Source organism: Xenopus tropicalis, chromosome 6, assembly GCF_000004195.4.
Source record: "Xenopus tropicalis strain Nigerian chromosome 6, UCB_Xtro_10.0, whole genome shotgun sequence".
NCBI lineage: Eukaryota > Metazoa > Chordata > Amphibia > Anura > Pipidae > Xenopus > Xenopus tropicalis.
In genome coordinates, this window is record NC_030682.2 from 108,124,126 (window position 1) to 108,144,877 (window position 20,752).

At 39.2% G+C, this 20,752-nt stretch overlaps 1 protein-coding gene across 1 annotated transcript; it reads right to left on the bottom strand.

Moving 5' to 3' along the window:
• On the bottom strand, positions 1 to 20,112 carry clul1 (clusterin like 1). Its single transcript, XM_018095045.2, has 7 exons — positions 20,005 to 20,112; positions 17,992 to 18,140; positions 13,800 to 13,970; positions 12,587 to 12,989; positions 6,498 to 6,623; positions 3,356 to 3,570; positions 1 to 1,223 (listed from the first exon to the last, which is right to left on the bottom strand). The coding sequence occupies exons 1-7, from the start codon at positions 20,108 to 20,110 to the stop codon at positions 1,047 to 1,049; spliced, it is 1,347 nt and encodes a 448-aa protein (XP_017950534.2). The 5' UTR covers positions 20,111 to 20,112; the 3' UTR covers positions 1 to 1,046.
• Between the last annotated feature and the right edge of the window lie 640 nt (positions 20,113 to 20,752).

Genomic DNA, 20,752 nt, shown 5'->3' on the forward strand with positions numbered 1-20,752 from the left:
AACTTTTTTTTCCAGAATTTTAGTTTAATTGCACTGCTGCAATCAGGAGCAAAATTGTGTTTCAGATATTGGAGGCAAAGAGATAATGTGCATGACACAGTCATGCATTTACACCATTCAAGTGTGTATGACATGCACAATTAAAATTATATATGGGTTCACATACATAAAGGGAGTCTTGTACTTAACCTCTGGAGATACAGAAGGCATCAGAGTATTTTGTACCTCATACCAAAGTAGGCACCAGTGTCAACCAACAAATTATCACAACTCTATAGCCTGCTGTATATGGCGATGTAATGTTTTGTGGTGATAAATCAGTCCTACAGCCCCACTGTGAAATCACTTAACAGTGATGTCATATTTGTATTTGTTTCCGTTTCAATATACAGTATTGGAAGACATAATATTTTATCATATTTATGTGCATAAAACACAGCAATTTCAATCACCTAATAAATTACAACAAACATTAAGCAAAACAATAAAGTAAGTGCTGTTCTCTGCAAAGTCTCTTAAGCTTGATACAGGGTTGCGGGGAATATTCATCGGGTCTTCAGGAAAATAATTCTCCCTCTTCATTACCAGGACACAGATAGGCAGAATAAAACCCGTAGATTTTTTATGATTAATACATTAGGCAAAAAGCACAAGCTCTACTCATTTAACTCATGTTGAACAAGGAGGTATGTTGCCCCTTTAAGTCTGGGCACTGAACATGCTGTATTTTTCTCAGCATTCAAATGATGTAAAGCCTTGTTTACAAATTTATCTGTTGCCAATAATGCACCAATGTGCTGATAAAAAGTGCACTAATCAGATTTTAATTATCACATTTCAATCATAAGGGTTGTTTTTACCTCTTTTTACTGTTTTTACTGCTTTGCATATATAGGTATTAAACGCTGCATAATCAAATATGGTGTTGACAAATGTAAGGATGTTCATAGATGATTTCCCAGTTTTCATTCTGTATATTGCTTAGGTTGCTAATGCAGTGTCCATATTGAACCCAGGTGCAATGCACATTTGTAGTATATTTACATTCAAATATTGTTTTTGTATTGTTGCAGTGCTATCTCTGCTATGTACTGTATCGTTGTAGGGTTTTCTAAATCCATATTGGCAGGAACTCTAACTGTTAAAGTGGTGGTCTTCAGGATGCTCACTTCTACAATGGTTTCATTTGCTGCACCTTCATTATTGCTGGGACTGGGAGTCACCTAGAAAATAAGTGTCACATAGTATCATATTAGCCCATAAAGTTCTCATGTAGATCACAAACAGTCTGCAAATTGTATATATACAGATATATATATATATATATATATATATATATATATATATATATATATATACACACTGACTTAGAGGTACTGTCGAGTTTCTTGGTCTACCTCTCTTAAAAAGTTTCCTTTATTCCTTTTACCCGCATAGATGTTATTCTTGATCACCACTCGTTCTGTATTATGTTCTATGGTATCATTTCTTAGTTTCTATTTATTATTTTTTCTTTTTCCTTCATTTAATTTTTTTTTCTCTTTTCCTTTTTATTCCTCTTTTCTTTTTTATTCCTCTTTTCATTTTTATTCCTCTTTTCCTTTTCGACATACATAAAATATTTGTTTCTTATATTATGTTGGTGGGTGTTACAATGTCACAGTGTGGTGTATGGGTCACGCATGTAATCACATCACTGTATTGAGTTCCCGCCAAACATGGTATACACAGGTATACACATTGCCTGTGTATACACATTACACAGGCACAATTAAGCAAGTTTTATGCATTTGTAAACATTGTAATAGAATGTGAAGATAACAGGATATGATAGCTTGGAGGCAGTGATTATTATTTATTTTCCCTGTGATTTAGATGCAGGCTATACTACTTTACCGAGTCCTATAATATCAGAATGTCTTTTGACTGCACGACTTTAGTGGAAGCCTGCAAGCAGAATACTATCCATAACATCTGGTACACAGAAAAATAAACACAGGGCTGGGCAAACTCAACTTAAGTGAATCAAAGTAGAGGAAACCTGTAACACAAAACTGTTCTTTGGAATTTAAGACAGGCTGGAGAAGAATAATCACAAGCTGAAGGCCATGAGGGCTTACAACCTGCTGGAAGGACTGTGAGAAGAAACAGATGACAGATAAAAGGAGCAGGAAGACTCTGAGAGGAATTCAAGCAGCAAAGGGGCGGTAAAAGAAACAGCAAGGGAGAGGTTGTGATCTGGGGTGATGGACAGAGAGAAGAATTGGTAGGGGGTAAATATTAGGAAACAAGATGGAAGTGTCAGAAAACAGGGACAGCATATGGCAAATGGAAAAACAAATCTGGGTTATATAGGAGGATGGGAGAACGAATGATAAAAGGTTAAAAGTTAATATCAGTAAAAAAAAAAAAGAGAAATGAAACTGAAGAAATGAAGACACTATAGGAGGGAAAAGGGAAAAATGAGGAAGGAAAGGAGCATATAATGGAGGAAGCAATGTGAAGCATGGAAAAGGGAAAAGTTTTTACCAACTTAGAATTATCTATTGAGATTCCAAGAACCAGAATACATTTTGAGGATGTAGGTGAACTATAACAAAATAAAGGAGAAAAGAAAGACAACCCTATCAAGGTCTATAAACTTCTATTTATTTACTTTTCTTAGAAATAAAAAACACCTCTCAGGATCTTATCAAATTGCCTCTCTGCAAAAAGTGCACATTATTTGTAGAGAAGCAATTTACAGAGATCCTGAGAGAGCTGTCTTTATTTTCTTCTTAAAAGAACAGTAACACCAAAAAATGAAAGTGTTTTAAAGTAATTGAAATATAATGTACTGTGGCCCTGCACTGGTAAAACTGGGGTGTTTGCTTCAGGAACACTACTATAGTTTATATACATAAGCTGCTGTGAATCCATGGGGGCAGCCATTCAAGCTGGAAAAAAGGAGAAAAGGAACAGGTTACATAGCAGATAACAGATAAGACACCATTGTATTCTACAGGGTTTATCTGTTAGCTGCTATATAACCTGTGCCTTTTCTTCTTTTGAATGGCTGCCCCCATGGCTACACACCAGGGTTTATATAAACTCTAGTAGTGTTTCTGAAGCAAACACAAAACTTTTACCAGTGCAGGGCAGCAGTACATTATAGTTTAATTTCTTTTAAATATATACATTTTTTGGTGTTACTGTTCCTTTAATTTTGCAATGTGAAGCATGTGGTCCGAGAGGGCAAAATATACATTATATACCCAGTTGGTTTTTACACATTTGCTCAATCCCACCAAGGCTGAAAGTCTAGTAGCATTGCACACACAAAAGAGGTTAAAGCTGTAATTATAGTGGTTTTTACCTTCTCAATACTGAAGATGTTGTGTGTTCCAATTGGCATATTGTTGTGTTCAGCCACCCATCCAAAGCTTTCTTTCATTAGACTCATTAATGTGGAGGTGTCTTCAGCATGCTGATGGAGAATGTGTGTAAGGTCCTGATATTGCTGTTCTGCTATGCCCACAAGTTTAAACACTTCCTCAGACTTAGAGTAAAGCTGTAGCACATCAGGGCAGTCTTGTTTAGTCACAGATAAAAAGGATAAATACAAAGTCAGTAAAAAGGAAAAAAAAATCTGTAAACTTTACTAAGTAACTGGGGCAGATTTATCAGAATGTGAGTTTAGAGCTTAATACACATAAACTCACCATGTTGTATTAATTCCTATGGAATCTTTAGAAGCGTATTTATCAATTAGTGAGAGTCAGCATTCACCATTTGATAAATATGCTTCTAAAAATCCCATAGGAATTAATACAACAAGTTTTTATGTATTAAGCTCTAAACTCTCGCCCCTCGGTGTGACACACATCATGATGTGATGGTTCTGTTCAACTGAAAGGTAACCAAATAAAACAGAAATTTAAAAAAGAATTAAAATACTATCCCACTGTGTCCCCTATTTCTCTAAAGATGATGACCCAAAGCCTAATTACAGATGCAAAAGAATTCACAAATAAGAATGGTCATTATTGAGTCTTTTTGGTATTTTTTGATATTACACCGTAATCAAATGCAGGAGGAAGGACATGTTGCTGTTAAGGTATGTATTTTAACAGTGCAGTTGCAGTTTGTGCATTTTAAAAGTGTTGCTGATCATGGAGACCTGGGAAAAGGTTCTACTGACCAATATTGGTTTAAAAATACAACCCTAAAATGGAAAATTTAGACTACAGCTCCCAATAGGTATGCTGGTGGTAGTGCCCCAAGATAAAGTCATACAGGGACAAGATAATACAACTATTGTCTAATTGACTAATGTCTACAGCTCAATACAAACAACCATTGTAGTGGCAATACTGGAAATCTAGCCTCACTCCTTCGATGAAAGAATGACTACTTAAAAGACAGGAAATATACCGATTTACATAACTAAACCGCCATGACTAAGCTCAAACTGATGGATTTCCCCAGGAGTGGTTTTACTGACTTGCATTTATCCCAGGACTACAAAACCCTGACTACATAGATGATCATTTTGCCCAAATAAAGAATGTCCTATTGTATAATAAGCCGGTGGCTGGTTGATTGGGCTCTGCCCATTCCTCTAGACTGTACTGATTTTGCTTTTGTTTTTCCTTTTGTTTGTAATAATCTCCACAAGTTATTTATATGTTATGATTTCACAAATTATCCTTAAACTGTATAGGGGGTTATGTAATAAAAGGCACTAAATTTGCCCAGGAGCATTTAACCATAGCAACCAATCAGCAAGTAGAATTTACTGGTCACATGTTTGTAGGATTAGGAGAACTTTCCACCCCCTCCCAGCAGCCGATCAGCAGACCAATGGGAAGGTAGAAAGATAGCAGCTCCCAGTAGATATCAGAATAGCACTTAGAAAGATGTGGGGGACGGCCCTATACACGCGGGGGGGGGGCGGGCTGACCTCCGCACTACATTTTCGGGTCATGGGTGGGTTCTGGTCGAGCTTGACCCGCACATCACTACTGGCTTGGGACACCTCCAGTTACATGGGAGTAGGAGAAACAATAGGTTACCTGAAAGCAATTCTAATGTGTAGTGCTGGCTCCTTTTGAAAGCTCAGACTCACAATGCACTGAGATGGTGCTTACACACCAACATTACAGCTAAAAAAAATACATTTGTTGGTTCAAGAATAAAATTTTACATGGTAGAGTGAACTAGAAAGAGAAGTTTGAGAACAAACTTCATGTTGGGTTGAAAAATGTGAAGTTACTGAATGAAATCTGATCTGTTGTTGGCTCCGCCCCCTTTTTCTAACATTGGACCACAGTTATATAGTAAAAACCGCTGTGCAAAGTTTGGGGACCCTGGTTTTAATAGTGTCTGAATGGCAGCAATTTAAATTTCCCCACTGAAAGTCAACGAGTGACATCTGATTGGTGGTTGGGGCTCCGCCCCCTTTTTCTAACCTGGAACTGCAGTTACCCAGTGACTAACTCTGCAAAGTTTAGGATTAATAGCTAAAGGACGGCAGCAGTTTAAATTTAAACCAATAAAAGTCAATAGGTAAATTGTGGTTGGTGGGTGTGCCCACTTTTTCTAACCTTGAGTCGAAGTCACCCAGTACCAAACAGTGGGCACCCTGGCATAAATAGTGTGAGAATGGCAGCATTTTAAATTTAAACCAATAAAATTCAATGGATGAAATCTAATTGGCTGTTGGTGGCCCAACCCACTTTTCCTATTTTTTAACTGCAGTCCCCCAGTGACCAACTTTGCAAAGTTTGGGGCATAAAAATTGTGAGACTGACAGCATTTTTCACTTCACCATTGAAAGTTAATAGGTGAAATGTTATTGGCTGTTGGTGGCTCTGCCCACTTTTTTCTAACTTTGAACAGCAAATACCCAGTGACTAACTCTGGAAAGTTTAACAACCCTGGAATTAATACTTAAATAATGAAATATAAACCAATGAAATTTAATGGGTGGAAATGGATTGGCTGTTGGTGGCTTCACCCACTTGTTCTAACCCTGAATATGTAATCATCCAGTGACTGACTGTGCAAAGTTTGGGAACCCTGGCATAAATAGTGTGAGAGTTACCTGGTGACTAGCTTTGCAAAGTTTGGGGACCTTAGTTTTAATATTTAAAGAAAGGCAGCAGTTTAAATTTAAACATATGAAGTCTATAGGTGAAATTTGATTGGCTGTTGGCCCCACCCACTTTTCTAAACTTAGAACATAGAACATATGTTGGGGTTTTCAACCCAACCCAATTATTTGCTATGTAAACAGTGTAATTTAGAAAAAAAAAGTACACCATAACAATCATGACAGAAACCCTTTAAGGTTATGCAAAGCATTATTTCAGACTGTGCATATTCCTGCTTATATTTTAAATTACTCTCAGTTGTGTTATCACTACATAATAAGTGAGTTTATCCTCTAATGAACAATAGTCCTTTGACATAGGCTTTGTGCATCTTGTACAGCTGTGTTCTGCGCATCACTGTACCTTTCAGAAAAGCCTCGTAGCACAGCTGACATTTCCCTTGGTACTGCAAACATCCTGAGGAGTTGTGGAGTTCTCTGCATTCCATTTGGTTTTGCTTCAAGGAGTCTCGAAAATGACTTGCAGTCCCTGTAAGACAAATACTTACATAATATAAATCCAAGCCTGAATAAAAGTACTGCACTATAATATAGAGTGCTTTTGGTCCAACTAAGGCTAATGCCAGACGCGGCGTAGGGCTGATTTTTTCGGTGTTGGGTTCACAGTGGAGTTGTGCAGGACTCAATGGTAATGCTTAAACAACTTGTTTATTAGAGCTCCAACATGGCAAACTATATACAGACATTTCAAGTAGGAAGTATATCTGACCATAGAGAGCAAACAGAAGCCAAGCTAGATAACACATTGTAGCTGAGCTAACATTTAGGCATGCAGCTCCCTCTAGTGGTACACAACACTCCTCCCCCCTAGCTAACGTAATCGTCCATCCACTTTGGAGGCACCCTGTTGCGTTGTGGCCGTTCATAACCAGAAGTCTGACCACAAGAGACATCTTGGGAGGAGTTATCACAGTTCTCTATAGGAGCAGAGTCATTCTCTGGTGGAATACTGGTTTCATTGGTCCCTTGGCTGCATGAGGTAGCCACTTCATCTGGAAGAGAGTCACTAGGAACCACCTTGGGATAACCCATGCTCTCCATTAAGGTACTGTTACTTGGCTGAACACGCCTCCGCAACTGATCAACATGACGGTGCCACTCTTGCCCATCATCACAATGTACCTTGTATGACACAGGTCCAGTAACTTCAGTTATTACTGCAGGGACCCATTTTGGACCAGCCCCATAATTCCTGGCATACACTGGATCATTAGAAGCAAATGTACGCAGAGTCTTAGAGGATAGGGCTGAATCCAGGCTTTGTTGCTGTTTCCTTTCTACATCATCAGTTAGATCTGGATTAAGACGATCAAGACATGTTTTAAGGCGCCGCCCCATCAGAAGCTCAGCAGGGCTGACACCTGTGGTAGGACATGGGGTAACATGCTGAGCTATAAGGAATCGTGCAAGTCTTGTTGACCAGTCCCCATTAGTAATCCTTCTGAGTGCATCCTTCGCAGTTTGAACCATTCTTTCAGCTTGTCCATTTCCTTGAGGTCGACGTGGAGCAATGGTTACTGCCCTTATTAAGTTGTTATTGGTAAAGGTCTTAAACTCCTCAGAAGTAAAAGCAGTCCCATTGTCTGATACAATAACATCTGGTATTCCGTGTGTTGCAAACAGATGACGCAGGGCTGAAATTGTCACAGCTGATGTCTGAGATGACACTAGGATGACCTCTAACCATTTTGAGAAAGAGTCTACCACTACAAGAAAGTTCTTCCCCTGGAATGGTCCAGCAAAATCAATATGAAGTCTAGACCAAGGCTTTTTTGTAATCTCCCAAGGAAACACTGGAGCTGCAGGGAGGCTGTGACGAGAGTTCTGGCAAGTGACACACAGATGTACGGTCTCCTCTATGTCTGTGTCAATTCTGGGCCACCAGACATAACTCCTTGCGAGAGCTTTCATGCGCACGATTCCTGGGTGGGCTGCATGTAGCATATCTAGGACAAATTTGCGTCCTCTTTGAGGAATGACTACTCGGCTTCCCCATAATAAACACCCTTTATGTGCAGATAGTTCATGTTGACGGTTTGAATATGGTCTGAACTCTTCAGACAACTTTTCATTTGTCCATCCCCTCCACACCCAGTTGAGAACACGAGAAAGGATTGGATCCTTTGCAGTCATATGAGCAATCTCAGTAGCTTCCAGTGGAGAATCAGGGAGGGATTCAAGCATAAGTACTTCAAGTAAAGGGGGTAGTGAGCAGTCTGGGATCTGTAAAGGCAAGCGACTCAAAGCATCAGCATTTAAGATTGATTTTCCAGGTTTATAAAGAAGAGTGTAATCATAAGCACTTAGCATGATACTCCATCTGAGCATTCGAGGTGACATAACATTAGGAGTAGGGCTATCTTTTGAGAGCAAACCCAGTAATGGTTTATGATCAGTGTGGATTTCAAATGTATGTCCATAGAGGTAATTATGAAACTTCTTAACACCAGCTATGATAGCTAATGCTTCTTTATCAATTTGTGCATAGTTCCTCTCTGCTGATGTCATTGTCCTAGAGTAATAAGCAACTGGTGCCTCTTTACCATTTGGGAGAATGTGGCTAAGAACAGCGCCAACACCATAAGGAGATGCATCTGTAGTAAGTATTAATGGCCGATCTTCATCATAATGGACAAGAAGAGAATCAGATGTCAGCAACTGTTTAACTTTGCAGAAGGCCTCTGAATGTTTAGGAGTCCAATTCCATGGGACCCCTTTGTCAAGCAAGCGATGAAGAGGCTCTGCCACTGTTGCCTTGTGAGCAAGGAAGCTGTGATAGAAATTGAGCAACCCAAGGAATGCTTGAAGTTCTTGTTTAGATTTTGGTTCAGGTGCATCATGGATAGCTTTCACTTTACTTTCTGTAGGACGAATGCCTGAAGCATCTATACGGTACCCCAAGAAGTTTACACTGGTAGCTCCAATCTCACACTTTTCTTTTTTTAAACGAATGCCTGATGAATCAAAACGAGATAGTACTTCTCTAAGGCGGTCAGCCAGTATACTTTCAGATGGCCCCATTAGTAGAACATCATCAAAATATGGTACAACACCAGGAATGCTGGATAGCAAGGTTTCCATAAAGTGCTGGAATATTCCTGGTGCGGTTGAAATTCCAAACTGGAGGCGCTTTACCCTGAATGCACCCCGATGGGTAATAATAGTCTGGGCATCTGCAGAAGCTTCATCCACCAACAACTGTTGGTATGCCTGGGCAAGATCAAGTTTTGCAAAAACCTTGCCACCAGCTAGTGTGGATAACAGTTGATTCACAGCAGGCACAGGATATGGATGCTGATTAAGAGCTTTATTTACTGTGCATTTATAGTCTCCACAGAGTCTCACATCACCATTAGGCTTAAGAACTGGCACAATTGGGGTTGCCCATTGTGTGTGTGTCACTGGCTCAAAGACCCCTTGTGCTGTGAGACGTTCAAGTTCAGCTTCAATTTTTGGACGTAAAGCATATGGCACAGATCTGGCTTTCATGTGTATGGGTGAGATTGCAGGGTCTAATCTAAGTGACACAGGTGGACCCTTGTAAGTGCCTAGTTCATTTGCAAAAACTTGTGGAAATTCCTCAATGACTTTCTTTACTGATACCCCAGTGACAACATGGATGCCTTGGATGCTGATTTTTAATGGAGAGAACCAGTTCCTTCCCAAAAGGCTTTTTTGAGTACCTTTGGCAACAATCAGGGGTAACATTCCGCTGAATGTGTTGTACTGAACACTCACATCACAACTTCCAAGAAGCTCAACAGACTGTCCATTATAGTCACGGAGTGTGCACCCTGGCTTTGATAATGTGGGAGGATTGTGAGGGAACAGTTTATCAAATAATTCAGAGCTTATTATGGTAAATGTGGCTCCTGAGTCAATCTCCATTTCACACCGATAGCCATGTATAAAAACATTTGCAGTAATTTCAGAGTTTACAGGGCTCTTACTGTTGACATGTTGAATATGATACAGCTGGTTGACCTCTGTTCCAGTGGCTGCCCCTTTATTTGTTGGTAAATTTTTATGTGAAAACTTTGCATTATCGCTTTGTTTTTCCTGATTAACCCTTGCTTTGCAAACACGTATTACATGGCCTTTCTTTTTGCAGTAATGACAGACAGCATTCTTAAAAGGGCATACAGAGCGTCTGTGCTGACCACCACATCCAATACATGGTGTAAATGGTGATGCATTTGTTGCAAGATAGTCTTTTGGTTTGTTGTTTTGAAATTGACTGTCATCTCCCTGTTTGGAGGATATGGTATGCACACTGGTTGCTGTATGATGAATTGCCTTAGTGTGTAGAAGTGCAGTTTCTGCAGCCAAGGCCTTCTCCTGCGCAGCTGCAAGTGTCAGGTTAGGCTCAGCGAGAAGCCGGCGCTGCAAGGCCTCATTCTGAATACCACAGACTAATTGATCTCTCAGCATATCATTTAGGAACTCTCCAAACTGGCAATGCTCTGCTATGTGCCGTAATTCTGCAATATAGGTAGAAATTGTTTCATCTGCTCTTTGGTTTCTTTTGTGGAAGTGAAATCTCTGTATAATGACAGATGGTGTTGGAGAAAAATGTGCCTTTAACATTGCTAGTAACTCCTCATAAGACTTTGTTTTTGGAGAGGCCGGGGCAGTGAGTGAGCGGATGACTGCAAATGTTTTAGGCCCACAGACAGTAAGTAGCACTGCCCTCTTTTGCTCAGGGTTAGCTATAGTGTTTGCTTCTAGGAAGTAAGAAAGTCTCTCTGCATATGAGTCCCAAGAAGAAGGGTCACTTACATCAAATTCCTCCATGTGTCCTAGGGCGGCCATGTCTGCAGTGGATCTGAAGTTTGTCCTGTGAGTTCTCTTTTCTGCACTTTTCCTATTCTGCTGCTCTGTCCAGACAGCAGAGTTCTAATCCTCGTCGCCACAAAAAGTGTTGGGTTCACAGTGGAGTTGTGCAGGACTCAATGGTAATGCTTAAACAACTTGTTTATTAGAGCTCCAACATGGCAAACTATATACAGACATTTCAAGTAGGAAGTATATCTGACCATAGAGAGCAAACAGAAGCCAAGCTAGATAACACATTGTAGCTGAGCTAACATTTAGGCATGCAGCTCCCTCTAGTGGTACACAACATTCGGCAAGCGGAAAAACAATTGCCGAAAACTCCGCCCTACGCCTCCTACTTGTGCCTGCACCCGAATGAATGGTATAGGCTTGGTGCAGGCACATGTAGCGAAAATACGCATAAAAACACGAGAGTTTGGAAGTCTCACGTTTTTATGCGTATTTCTGCTACATGTGCCTGCACCCGAGCGTATTCCATTCATTCTGGTGCAGGCACATGTAGGAGGCATAGGGCGGTATTTTCAGCAAGCGCTTTTCCACTTTAGAAAATATCCACCCTACGCCTCGTGTGGCATTAGCCTTAAGGGCCATGGCAGATGGGGAGATTAGTCGCCGCGTGCCATCCCACCGGCGATTTACATTCTAGCCGCTGGGATGGCATATTAGTCGCCCACAACAAGGGAGATTTGTCACGAGTGACTATTCTCCCCTGTCTGTCCCGGCCCTAAAGCATACTTCTAGTATTTACTTTATGCACTGGCACAAGCATGGTCATGAACTGATTTTGATCACAATTGTGAGTGGAGAAGTGTAGCAGTAGCCCAATGGGCAACCAAGCCACTGTGTTTGAAATGATGCACCTTACTCATAGGGCAGTCAAACAGGCCTGATATTTTATATGGATTGCCAAGGGAGGGATTGGTTGTTACTGTTTTCTCCTGTGTTGAACTGAATGGATCTTTGTGGAACAGAGAATTAGGAATATATTTACTAGCTCCACAGTTGAACAGCGCCAATTTTATTTTCCTTAAAACTACCTGTTAGAAATTAAAGGCACATCGCAGTGGTCTGATCAGCAAAGTTTTGATAAAGGGCCAGCTGGAGCCTGAAACACTGTATGCGGACCTCTGTAATGTGCCCATGATTTCCAATAAGGGCAGTTATATGAAAATGAAAACTGGGGCTGCTTAATGGTGGAGTTCATTATTACAACCACTAGGAAGTGGCCAGTGAGGAACATGTATTATATGCATATTAATATATATAGGTATCCGTTATCCAGAAAGTTCTGAATTACTGGAAGGCCACCTCCCATAGACTCCATTTTAATCAAATAATTAACATTTTTAAACATGTAAATATAATTACTCTTTATTACAGATAAAACAACTCTATTGGGTTTATTTAATTTTTAAATATTTTTTTGGATATCCAAATTATGGAAAGACCCCTTATCCAGGAAACCCCAGGTACCAAGCATACTAGTGTGTATGTGCGCATGTGTGTGTGAATTGCATTATACTTTTGCAATTTTGTATTTTAGATCACTTTCTCCCTCATTTGAATGCCCAGATTTCACTGTTAACTATACCTTACCTTCCATTGGTGATGCAAGCAGTTTGCTGTCTTGATGGAGGTGATTGAAGATGCTGTAGAAGGCATCGGCAATACCTTGAATAATAGCCTTGCTAAAATCAAGCAAATACTGAATCCAGGTTGATAAATCCCAGTGTACAGAATCAACAATAATTACAGGGTTGTTGGGCATAGTAGTGTGAGTTTCAGGATCTGCTAGATTTACACCGGACATGAAAGTCCTCTGAAAAGACTGGTCCAGTTCCTGTTGGATATTTCTGAAAAACACAAGACCTTGATTGAACAAAGTCCTAATATCAGACAGCAACTGATGAAATGAACTCTCTGCTTGTGGAAGGTGATCTTCTTCTTCATTATAGCTTTTCAAAAGGTCATCTTCTTCTTCATCTCTGTCTTGGAACATCTGACTTAATGGAAGTCACATTTTAAAGAGATTTTTCACCGGTGTTTAATGGAAAAAAGGAAACAATAAAAAAGTTGTTTAATAAATTCACTGAAAAAGACTATTTTATCATTATTTATTAGGCAGTACACAAATTAGGGTGAAGACACACAGAGCTACTTACTTGTGGCTACTTGTCATGGCTACTAAATGCCAGAACATACTGTGCCATAGACAATACTGAGAATTGCCTCTGCTAAAACACACGATTATCAGGAAATGATTAGCATTGTCTATTTACATTCTAGCCGGTGGGATGGCATTTCGGGTAGATTTGTTGTGTGGTGACTAATCTCCCCGTCTTTCACAGCTCTAAGATATTAACAGCATTTAACAACATTTGATGTTAATCCGGGTTCACCCTTGTTTCTTGGGTTTTGTCTGAACAATAGTTTTACCCCTACCTTTTTTAATTATAGCATTGTATTAATGGGGTCAAGAGGGCTCCTACAAAGCAACATGGGGACACCATTTTGGGTCCTGATCTATAGAGTAAGGATTTCTGCCAGTAATGTAGATTCAACATTTCTGTTTTGTAAAGTAGTGTAGAACTTTTTCACCAATAAGCTCTGTTGGAGTCTCTGCCTGTGAAATGAGAGCATGCAGAACTTGTGCAATGTAATGCCAGATTAACACTGAAATGTATACCATTATTACATAGCTTTCAAAATACCTGTGATTTTACACAGAGCTTTCCTCTTTTACAAAAAGCTGCTTTCTTTATACTGACTTAAGTGAAAACAGTGATACATCTGCTGGAGTCCTACTCACCTTTACAGGTAGTGGCTTTATCTCTTGGGAACAGTTAGATATATAAAAAGTAATGCAGGACTGCTGTAAGCAGGTTTTACATCCTTCCAAGTTGTCTGTTAGCTGCTGCTTGCATGGCATTTCTCGTTCACTTATCCTTTCATTGATTTCCATGAAGAGCCTTACGGCTTCCTGTAAACAAAGAAAACATTCAGGTATTCCAGGATAACCAGCAAGGAGTGAGTTTGTACTAGGCCAGCTTATCTATGGGAACCAGTGAGCATTTAGCATGCAATGGCCACAGGGTTGGACTGGGGTGTGCTAAGCCCACTAGGGCTGCTACACCAGGGGCCCCCATGCCACCTCTGTGGCCCCTGATTCCCGCCCACTCACCCATGGCCAGCCCCTTTCTTCTGCTGAGATTGGGGGAGGGAGGGAGGGCAGAAGGGGAGGACAGGCAGATATCGGGTCTGGGTCGGGGGGGCCCACTGGGTTTTTCTCCTGGTGTCCCACTGGCCCAGTCTGACACTGTTTAACAGCTAACTTTTGATTAGTACATATTGATGACTAAATCTGGTGCAACTTTGCAGCTTTTAGTACTTTACCTCATCTGGGGCAAAAGAAGACGGCAAATATTTTTCAAAAAGCATAAGAAATTACCAATTAAAAAGGTGCTAAAGAAAGGACATTCAACAAACATACTACAAGTTAACCTAAAGGTTAACTCTTGACAAGATATGTACGTTTGTAGAATCACAGACTGATTAAACCAGCTCAGACATGCTTAAAGGAGAAGGAAAGGCAAAGTCACTTGGGGTGCCAAAATGTTAGGCTCCCCCAAGTGACTTCAATCGCTTACCTTTTACCCCGGGCTGGTGCCCCTGTTAGGAGAGAACAGCACCAGCCCGGGGTAGCTGCAGCGATTCCTCCTTCCTGGTTCCGTGCGCGCGCATGCGCAGTAGCGTGAAAAGCAGAACTTTAACAGAGAAGTCGGTTTTTCACTCTACTGTGCCTGCGCCTGTCGTTTAGTCCTTCCAAAACGAAGGCAGAAGGAAGAAGCGCATCGCTCCAGGTACCCCGGCTGGTGCTGTTTTCTCCTAACAGGGGCACCAGCCCGGGGTACAAGGTAAACGATTAAAGTCACTTGGGGGTGCATAACATTTTGGCACCCCCAAGTGACTTTGCCTTTCCTTGTCCTTTAATTCAAGAGGTATTGTAAACATTTTAATTTAAGAAGTAAAGATATGTTGTAGAGTCTTATTTAAATCATAAAGCTGCCCAAACATATAATAACTGGGTGTTAAGGTGGCTATACACAGCAAGGTCTCCAAACAAGCAAATGTTTTCCCTGATATGCCCACCTTGGGTGAGTGATATCGTGCTTATGTGATCATCTGACCTAGGGCCAAACAATCACATTGTAATGAAGGGGATAGGAAAAGTCGGGCCGAGGATCACATCAATGAGCCGACGTGGTCCCCAATCCAACACAATAACGCCTGTCCAATCAACATCTGCCCAATTTTTGGGAAGCCTATTGGAGAGCCCCATACACAGGCAGATAAGCTGCAGAGTCAGTCTTAAGGACCTGAATCGCAAGCTAAAATCTGCCTATGTATGGCCACCTTTATACTTCGGTTGCACCCTAATGGAAATGATTTTCTCCCATGGCAAAACTGGTAAGAAATGGTACTGCAATTAATCGCAAGTTCCAAAGCTATTAATACTGACTTTCATATACAATTCAACTTAAATGAATGAACGGAGCCCATTTTATAATCTTTCAGTAGGGTTGGAAGAGGATACAGCATTTCACAATGCTAGCTCTGATATATATATATACATAAGTTCGGCATATTTTCATCTCCTCCTGTTACATGTGAGCCAAGCAAGGCCATCAAATACACATGCAGAGAGCCACTGTTTATTCCAGCTGACTCCTGTTGGGAGCAGATGTGGGGCAAACATAAAAAGCTAAGTGGATCTTTAGGAACGTATGATTAAGTTAATGTTTTTTTTTTCCTTTTTGTCCCAGTGGGAATGTTCCCTTCCAATAGCTGTTTACTTTTAAAGTCTGCTTTGGAAGCACAGTCAAACTGTGATAGCTCAAAAACAGCCAACTGTGTTACCTATTTATACAGAATCTAATCCAAGAAAGCCATGTTGAAAGGCTCAAGCACAGTCCTGTAGGAGCACAGTCATGATAGCCATGTCAGCAAGTAAATAAACATTGCATTTCCTCTGCCATTCACACACAATTGATACAGAATCTCCTTCATATTATTTGGTACAGGCTGCCCATTCTCTGATTGTGGTATTTCCATTATGATATAAGTTACTGCTGTCCCTACAGTGAATTACAAACATTCCATGATGCCAGTACAGTACAGAAGGTAGGGAAATGTACCAATAAAGTACAGTAACATTGCTAAAGAGCAGCAAGGTATTCCATTGGCTATTTTGCAAGTGTATAATTTCTGTCTTTTTATTCAGTAGTTTTAGAAATTATTGTTGACATAAACTTTCTGATTATTTAACTTTTCTTAAGTATAAACATAGTGATTTCATGCCTAATAAGTTCTGTCTTGTAAAGATAAATATGTATTTTACTATTTTCTTGAAAGTTTGGATACCAGAAGCCAAATATTTACATTAAGGGGCACACTTATTATGCAGAGTAAAAAAAGGTGACAAAATTCACCACAGATCACAGAGGTTTTTCTTCCGCCGGAATTTATGTAAAATAATGGCGTAAAATCTGGTGTTTGGACAGTGAACTTCTTCATTTATTTTACACCTTTATTTACCGTTATATACACTGTTTTTTGGCGAATTTCATTTTACACAGCATAATAAGTTTTTAATAATAATATCTTTGTTTATAAGACTTAGAGAGAAATTATATATAAACAGTATTTAGCATATACAGTTTTCAACATGAGCTGAATAAATAGGGCATGTGCTGAACAAACTTTTTGCCTGTTGTTTTATTTAATAAAATATCTTTGGTTTCTGAATATGCAGCCTTTTTCACTTTAGCTCTTCCCATCACTTCCTGTCCCATGGAACCCCAGAGGAGTTGATAAGACTAAGTACCAGTCTGCTGAGAAGCCTCTGATAATGATCTCACAGGGGCTACAGCTTAGAGATGGGAGAAGTTTATTTGCTCAAAGGTACATAGGGAGTGCTGAACAAATTGTCCTGTTTATAAAGGGGATTGGGTAAGGTCAGTGAAAATAGCCCAACTTTTAAATTAATGCTTTACAATGGCAAAAATATGATTTTTTTAAATTACAATAGGCTGAATGTAATTTCAACACGTTATTATTTTTTTTTTATTTTATTTTTTTTTTAGCAATGGAGCTTTTAGGTTTATACTGTCCCTTTAACTGTTGTTCTGATAATGAGCAGTATGGCAGTTTGCAGTCTTGTGCATTAGCAATAAAAATATGCAGATTGTAAAGGTTACTTGGGTAACGCTACTTTACCTTATGTATGCTAATACATTTTTATAATGATTCATAGAAGAACCAGTGAGTATAAACCTATAAAAACTGGGTATATGTTTTTATGTTTGGTGCTTTTTCTTAACCACTTGTTATTCAGTGCTTAGTTCCATGTAATGGGACAAATGCAGAAAGCCCGAACATCCAAACTTCTGCTTTGCTTTCTTCTAAACCTGGTCTTACATTCACCAGTTCAATTCCGGCATTTCCAGCTGAACTTCTACTGCAACTTAATGAGGGAACTAGATGGTGAAACTCTGTACAACTGGATGACCAATGAACCCTGTGAGTGAGTGCCTGAGGCATTGGCCAACCCTGAGAGAACACACCACACCTTTGCACAAAGTAACACTCAGGCCACCATCTTTCCTAGATTTTGAACGAAAATATACTATCCAGTTAGTGAAACTAAGAGTGAATATGAAAAGCATTTTTTCATCCCAAAGTGGATTATTTGTGTTTTGTCCAGTATTGTTGTCTGATATCTGTTATTTGTTATCCACAATACAAATATACCAATTGCCATTTTGAACCAGATTCAGCACCATTTGTAACCTGGCGTATAGAACAAGACAGGACATTGGAACAAAGTAACAGCTACGTTTCCCAGTCTCAGTCTGTGAAGCTACTGGATGAGGAAAATAACTGGTATTTACAACCAAGTGAGTAAGTGAATAGAAATAAATAGGTAAAATATTAATTGATACCGCTTTTTCTTCTGTAGTTTTTCTTAGGGATTTCAAAATGTTTTCATGTTTCTCCTCATTTTCTTCCATTATATTCTTCATTTTCTTCAATCCAGTCAAAGCCTTCTTTATCTCTTCTGCCACATATTCCTCACCGATTTTGGACAGAGCTAAACACAAAGGTGCAGATTTATTAACATTCTGATTTTCGTGGTTTTAGAGATTTTTGAAACCATGACTAAACTCATTTCCACTAATACCACAAATGTCTAGTCATTTATTAAAAGATCCAAGTTTAAAAAGCACAAACAAATTAAAATATGGAACAAAAATAAAAAGAACATGTTTTTCGAGGTTTTTATGTTTTTCCTCAAATGTTTGTGGACTTTCAAAGAAAAGACAACCCAAAAACCTCTAAAAACATGAATTAAATAAGGACTGTTACAGTTTTCCAAGGATAACTCTCATTGACTTCTACATGAACTTGACAGCTTTTAGATGGTGAAGTTTTGCATTTGTGGTGGTTTTAATGCTTAATAAATGAAAAAAAAATTCTGTTTTTAGAGTTTTAGTGCGAATTGTGAAAATACGAATATTACTAAATGCCCTTTAAAGTGTTATTAATGCTAACAGCATTGCATTAACAATAGTAACTATCTGTTTATTTGTAGCTAAAAAACTTGTTGAAAATATTGGGAATAAAAACATGCTCCTGCACTTCCAACTCATTTACAGGGTCATTTACAAATGCAAAGTGCAATTTTGTGCGCAATTTTTGTTAAACATTTTACATTTTATTACAAGGTAAACCACATCGTAACGGAATGCCATCTATAAAAGAAGTAACAGAGTACACTCACAAATCAAATACAAGCAGTAATATGACATCTGTTATGCAGTAAAAAATAGGACAATGTATACATGCCATGTAAATGCATACCTTGAAAGCATCAAGCTTGGCATCCAGTCAGGGAGACCAGAGCCTTTAAATTCCCTCAGGCAGTTCTCAGACTTTATAAGTTATTTTAGTCAGGGAAAGAGACATATAAGCCAATAATAATCAGGCAGGCACTGTAGGCACATAAACCACAAGCCACTAAGTAAACATTTTTTGAATAAAATAGAGATCAAATTAGGAACCTTGTGTTATTTAAGGGTAGTACTATAAGTCATTCACCAAGTCAAGTAGGCATACGCTTCAGGGAGCCAGGGCCAGGCCAAGTCAGGAGCTGTATCGCCATCATTTATTTATATGGCGCCAGCAAGTTATGCATCGCTTTACATTCATTTGTAAGAAACAGTGGAAATACAATAATAGAAACAAAGGTTACAGAGTAAAAAATAGAATCAGAGAACCCTACTCGCAAGGCTTACAATCTAAAGCATATTCTGCTACCTCTTTCCAGTGACTGTTTAGTTGTGGGCAGGCCTGGATTATACAGTATGGTAAAAAAGAGACAGATCTTGTCCCCATATTTAGATCTTCGTGCATAGCATGTTGTTTTATATGTGTAGATCTTCGTCCATAGCATGTTGTTTAATATGTGCACCAGACTTGTACTCAGCAAATCAAATGCAAAGAACATTTTAAATACACATCTTCAGAAGTGATGCAAACTAAATATAATACTAGGCGCAACTTGCACCCAAATTATGCCAATTCGCAAGCACAATTGCATTTGTTTTGAAAAATATTGCATTATGGATGAAGAATATGGCGTGCTATGCCTGAAATTGCACTTTGCACACTGCACTTGTGTACCTAAATGTCCCCTAATATCAGGGCTGATTCTTGCTGATGTGCTGCCCTAAGGCAACTTGCGATGCAACCCCCTTTCACCCCCTCACTTACTTTCCAGCGCTAGAGGGTTCTGGGGGGGGCACACCACTGGTGCAGATAGATAAATTGCACTCTCTGCCTTAGAGGAGCTGAATCTCTGGTTTAATAACTGAAAAGCTTTTGGCAGCCCCTGGTAACTTGTTTGCACTTTTCTGCACTTACTTCTTGTGCTTGGCCTTACATTTATACAGTACCTTTTATTTCCTTATGTAGATCCATTTCTTTCAGCTCTGGTGTTGGTGCAGTTTGCAGTGTTTTGAGCCACAGCAGATACGGGGCCAGTAATAAGAACAGGTTCATACTGCAACTAGAGTAATTCAAAAACAGAGAGCCATTCTGTTTACTTACATTATGAAAGACCATAACAAGCAACTATGAATTTGGTGGAAAAGCTTTATCTGAGGCACTATCTAATAATGTATATACTACATATATTTCTCAGAACCCTGAAATGCTGAAAAACAACTACACTGCATAAAATAAACCAGAGTTTGTTATTTGTGAACCTCACACAATGTTAGGAATTTCCTTTCAAATCAGCAAGAGTCATTTTTTGTGAAGATCGGCAATATCACATAGTTCCTTTAATCTCTGAGTAACATAAGCAGTACAACAGATACAGAGTAGAACCACAGTCAAATTGCCAACAGTTCTCTACCATAACAAATTAACACTGGAAAATGCCGCTCTTTGCTCACAACTCTCATTACAGTAAAAATATGTTTCCTGGAAATGCTAGATTTGTTGAATATGGCAGGCACTTTGAAAACCTGGCACACAAATAAACATTTAATTCTAATTTAGTAGTAACATTATATGGGTATTTGTGTAGTGTAACAGTCCATGAGCACCTATTAAAACTTTTTTTATCTTATTCAAACAGTGGCTTGAAAATTCAGTAATTGTTCTGAAAATATAACTGTATTTATAGACAAAAAAGCT

Bases quoted from the DNA above. Each gene is read 5' to 3' on its own strand.
- clul1 (XM_018095045.2), bottom strand. From the start codon at position 20,110: ATGAACCTGTTCTTATTACTGGCCCCGTATCTGCTGTGGCTCAAAACA. The intron at 12,990-13,799 runs GTGAGTAGGACT...CCATTAAGTCAG, and splicing joins TAAAGCCACTACCTGTAAAG to ATGTTCCAAGACAGAGATGA. The intron at 1,224-3,355 runs GTAAAAACCACT...CTTATTTTCTAG, and splicing joins ACATCTTCAGTATTGAGAAG to GTGACTCCCAGTCCCAGCAA.